This window comes from Berghia stephanieae, chromosome 13, assembly GCF_034508935.2.
Source record: "Berghia stephanieae isolate SIO BIC M18660-M18661 chromosome 13, UCSD_Bste_1.3, whole genome shotgun sequence".
Taxonomy (NCBI): Eukaryota; Metazoa; Mollusca; class Gastropoda; order Nudibranchia; family Aeolidiidae; genus Berghia; species Berghia stephanieae.
The window spans coordinates 3,160,103-3,165,507 of NC_088372.1; the positions used below are offsets into that span (position 1 = coordinate 3,160,103).

Below are 5,405 nucleotides of genomic sequence, written 5' to 3' on the forward strand. Positions count from 1 at the left end.
TATATATATATATATATATATATATATATATATATATATATATATATATATATATATATATATATTTATGAGTGTTAGTGGGTACTTGTAGGTACGAGAGTGCTCGATAATTAGAGCATATAAAAATAAATAAATTCACTCACGACGTATATTTACGCCAAAACGAACGTTTCAATGTCTTTCATTTCCTCAGTTGGCATATATATATATATATATATATATATATATATATTATATATATATATATATATATATATATATATATAAAGGCACTAAGGAGTCATTACCTAGGTGTGGTCCAGTCACTGTAGAGCGTAAAAAGTTAAGGACCAAATCCCTTGTTCGAAGTGAATGGGAGGGGGGGGGGGGGGTAGATGGTCTCTTCTCTGAAGACTATCTGCCATATCTCTCTACCCGAGTTTCTTGTTACGTTGTACGTTATGAAAGACTCTTAGTTAAGGTTATTTTTATGCATAACTATTGTTTTCACAGTCGTTCAGTCAGGAAGACACGGATAAAATCAACAAGAATTATAGAATTCGATTCCAAGAATCGCGTAAGATCCTGGAATTAACATAATTTACGAAAAAGGCAAAGAGTTCCTTTGTCAGGATAACGTAAATATTATGTATTTCTCCATTCATATTTGAATTTGATTCCACTTGCTCACAGATGAGCCCGAAATTGTTGTTCACAGATGTAGTCATTCTGCGTACAAACGGATCAAAAATATGTAGTCATTCTATTTACAGACGAATCAAAAAGATGTAGTCATTCTGTTTACAGACGAATCAAAAAGATGTAGTCATTCTGTTTACAGACGAATCAAAAATATGTAGTCATTCTGTTTACAGACGAATCATAAAGATGTAGTCATTCTGTTTACAGACGAATCATAAAGATGTAGTCATTCTGTTTACAGACGAATCAAAAATATGTAGTCATTTTGTTTACAGACGAATCATAAAGATGTAGTCATTCTGTTTACAGACGAATCAAAAATATGTAGTCATTCTGTTTACAGACGAATCATAAAGATGTAGTCCTTCTGTTTACAGACGAATCATAAAGATGTAGTCATTCTGTTTACAGACGAATCATAAAGATGTAGTCATTTTGTTTACAGACGAATCATAAAGATGTAGTCATTTTGTTTACAGACGAATCATAAAGATGTAGTCATTCTGTTTACAGACGAATCATAAAGATGTAGTCATTTTGTTTACAGACGAATCAAAAAGATGTAGTCATTCTGCTCACAGATGAATCAAAAGATGTAGTCATTCTGTTTACAGACGAATCAATAAGATGTAGTCATTCTGTTTACAGACGAATCAAAAAGATGTAGTCATTCTGTTAACAGACGAATCAAAAAGATGTAGTTATTCTGTTTACAGATGAATCAAAAAGATGTAGTCATTCTGTTTACAGATGAATCAAAAAGATGTAGTCATTCTGTTTACAGACGAATCAAAAAGATGTAGTCATTCTGTTTACAGACGAATCAAAAAGATGTAGTTATTCTGTTTACAGATGAATCAAAAAGATGTAGTCATTCTGTTTACAGATGAATCAAAAAGATGTAGTCATTCTGCTTCTTACAGACGAATCAAAAGAAGCAATTCTCTTGTTCATAAACGAATCAAAAAGTGCAGTTCTGCTCACAGACGAAATAAAGGATGAAGTTCATCCATCTCGTTATAGATGAACCAGGAGCTTTAGGTCCCTTGCCCAGAGATGACCTAAATTCTCTGCCGTTGTTTTCAAAAACACATTATGTGCAATGCTAACCAAATAGCAAATACTATGTTCTTTAAAGAAACAGAAGTTCTGTAGTGAAGCCAATATGTATGTAATATTATATAATAAATATCTTGAATGAGGGAAGAGCGATGATCTTCGTTGTAAGGGAGTGGATGAGACGATGATGCCGATGTGTTTTGGTGTCGGATGGAATCTGATCTGATCATGAACAGCTGTGTCGAATTTTCTGGACAATACACGTTTTACACTTGACCTTGCAGCACCATTCGAAGATACACTGGCACCGCTCCTTGACCGTGAACTCTTCCGTCTGGAAGCCACGCCCACAACACATGAGGTCACATCCGTCAATGCCTAGGGACGTCGCATTGCATTCTCGACCCTGGATTGAAGGGGGAAATGTTTTTATAATAGTACTGTTATGTGTATAAATATAGGGAATGAGATTAGCGGAAGAGTAGCGTCCCTTGATTGGAAATCACGAGCGGAAAAGTTATTAGAGAGAGAACATCATGTTGGTTATGCGACACGAGACACTTCACCTAAAGCGAGGACGAGAGAGACGCATGCGCAAAACCATTTTGACGTTCTCTCTGTAAGGTGACGTCCAATCAAGGGACGCTACTCTTCCGCTAATCTCATTCCCTAGACGGAATAAAGTTGACATCACTCTGTTTTTTTTTTTTTGTTTTTTTTTTTTTTCTATTATTTTTAGACGGCCAGTTGAGTGATAAGGTCTAACCAACGTGTATATAACGCAGGTCTGACATCCGAACCCACTTATGGGCCGAGTTCAACATTGTTGTAAAGGACAATATTTTGCGTCATTAAAAAAAATAGATTTCCATTACAACAATGAGCCCACAAGGAATTGGGTTATCAGACCTGCAAATTAGTTCACGTCGGTTCTAACACAAGTCTATTTATCAGATCAAAGGTTGCTCTTAGTTTGTTTGTTGAGAAAATTAATCCAGCAACAAAGCTTGTGAGTATTTAATTTAAATGCATATCATCAAGATACATATGAAAATTAAAATTATTCTAATAGGATAGACAAAAGATATTGATTCGAATGTCGAATTATTTTTCAACTATTTATTCTTATATTTCGGTGGTCAAAAAGGGGCCCAAATTTTGACAAACTGTCACTATATAAGGTATTGTTAAAATTAATAGAAAATTTAAGATTGAACAACTCCAAAGGTTGTAGCAGTTGTGTATTGAAATCTAAAAAGAGGGGAAGGATAGAATAAAGAGGAAGAGGAGGAGGAGGAGGAGGAGGAGGAGGAGGAGGAGGAGGAGGAGAAGGAGGTGTCTGGGGGTGGAGAGGCTGATTACGAATAATTCAGAGGTGGAACAGAAGAAAAAGATAAATATGCCTTCCAAAAAGAGAGGTTTAAGTCATTCTCACCGCCGTGCCAGCGTAGCCTAACTCGTCGTCCTTGTCACAAAAGCTGGGAGATCTTTCAAAGTACACCAAGTCCCTTCGACCAGGACGTTTGTGGTTTTTGTTGGCGGGAGTAAAATGGAATCGCCGCCGTCTTCTTCTTCTACGGCGTTTGGTGTTAGGGCTGGAGTTCTCTGGGGGTGGAAAGAAGAGTATGGGTGATGATGATGATGATGATGATGATGATGATGATGATGATGATGATGAAGATGATGATAATAATAATAATAATAATAATAATAATAATAACAATAACAATAAATAATAATAATAATAATAATAATAATAATATATAATAATAATAATAATAATAATAATAATAATAATAATAATAATAATAATAATAATAATAATAATAATTCAAAAGAATAAAAAAAGAATTTTAAATGCAAGCGCATTTCCGCTTTTAAAATATTATTAGTACTCACTTGATACATTATCTTGACCTGTATTACCTGAAGAAGGAAAAGAGTAGATGTTTGTTTTTAAGAGTTTTACGGCGCTTGCAACACATTTAGGTCATATCAGCGACAGTAAAAAGGAAGAAAATGGGATAGTAAAAAGTTCTAGAATTACAATTAAAGCATCCAAGAAAAGGGAAGACAAAAGGGGAATTGGTTCAAATAGGAAACAGATGTAGATTCCAAGAGCACACCATCAAAGTACTTAGTTTGAGATCACATATAAGTCTCATCCAGACACAAGCACAGGCCCCAACTAAGAGAGACACACTCAAATGCTTACAAATCAAATATAATATGTAAACAAAACAATACAGTGCTTAACAGAGAGATGATTTACAAGGAAAAGAATATCATCTCCCAAAACAATAACTATACATTTGACTGTTTCCCTCCCAGCTAGGGTATTCGGCAGGGCCAGAACAAAACCAAGTTATCTCATTCCACGACAAAGACAGAAAGCATGTTTGAAAACAGATATAAGGGGATAGAAGACACAGTATGGACCTCCCTGCCCACTATGGGAGGTCAGGAACCCAGCCCAGTTATAGCAATAGAATTCATTACCTGAGTTTTATTATTATTATTATTATTATTATTATTATTATTATTATTATTATTATTAATTATTATTATTATCAATATCATTATTATTAATTATTAATAATAAATTATTATTATTATTATATTATATTATTATTTATTATTATATTATTATTATTATTATTATTATTATTATTATTAATTATTATTATTATATACTAGTAAAAAGCCCGCAATTTCGCGGGGAAAGAACTATTTTCATTCGATATTGCCTGAATTATTTTCTTGATTAGCTTGATTACGATTAGATGCACACTTTAATCGATGTGCTTGTCGTCGCTGCCATGCTTTATTCGGCATGATTTTAGTTTATCAGTCAGTAGATATCAATATCAATAAGTCACAAGTCTTTACCACGCTTGACTTGGGAGGCCTTCCGAGAGCTCCTACAAAGGGAAACAACTTAAATAATATTCCCTCAACTAACCCCAAGAAAAAGTAAAACCTAGACTACCTTTAACTAACCCTAATAGGAAAATAAACACCCTAGCATTATGACTAACCCTAATAGAAAAATAAACCCCTCGGACTGCTTTGCACAACCTTTCAATACTTCACAAATTAAAATGGCGGCCGAGAATCAAAACAATGGTCAAATTAGGAAATTTTAAACTTTCACAAATCTATCAAGAGTTTTTAAAATGCTTCTTTATGATGAAATATTGAATAAATAAACGCCTGACAAAAGATCAACGGTGAAAATACAAATTGAAAGAATACCGGGGATGTAGGACCTTTCGGAATGTCTCCCCTTTACCTAACTTATGTGAGGTCAAATGAAAATCTGAAGCAGACGCGAAAAATAGCAAGTATGTTCGGGCTAGAAGCTAGACAGATACAATTGACAGTTTGCCGACAACGTTTAATTAAATATTTCCCAGGGCAATAATTATCACATCGATGTCATAAAAACGACAGTAATATCAGCAGTAATATTAGTTGACGTTGTTTATCGATTGAAACTTGTTTAAAATTTGTGTAAATCCGAATGCCGTCATGTGATCAAGTGAATAATATCACTACGAATGCCACGATTTGCTGAAAAATGCCAACACACACACACATGTATACACCACACACAACACACACGAACACACACACCCACACGCACACACACAAACATACACGCA

General features: G+C 34.1%; 1 protein-coding gene across 1 annotated transcript in view; it reads right to left on the minus strand.

The window, feature by feature from the left end:
• Positions 1-362: 362 nt before the first annotated feature.
• LOC144958848 (protein Wnt-1-like) overlaps positions 363-5,405 on the minus strand; it is a 55,392-nt gene continuing 50,349 nt past the window's right edge. Inside the window, exons 5-7 of the mRNA XM_078891092.1 lie at positions 3,640-3,666; positions 3,176-3,345; positions 363-2,146 (exon numbers count right to left, since the gene is read on the minus strand). Coding sequence (XP_078747218.1) covers positions 1,967-2,146; positions 3,176-3,345; positions 3,640-3,666 — 377 coding nt within the window. The 3' untranslated portion in view covers positions 363-1,966. The remainder of the gene's footprint in view (positions 2,147-3,175; positions 3,346-3,639; positions 3,667-5,405) is intronic.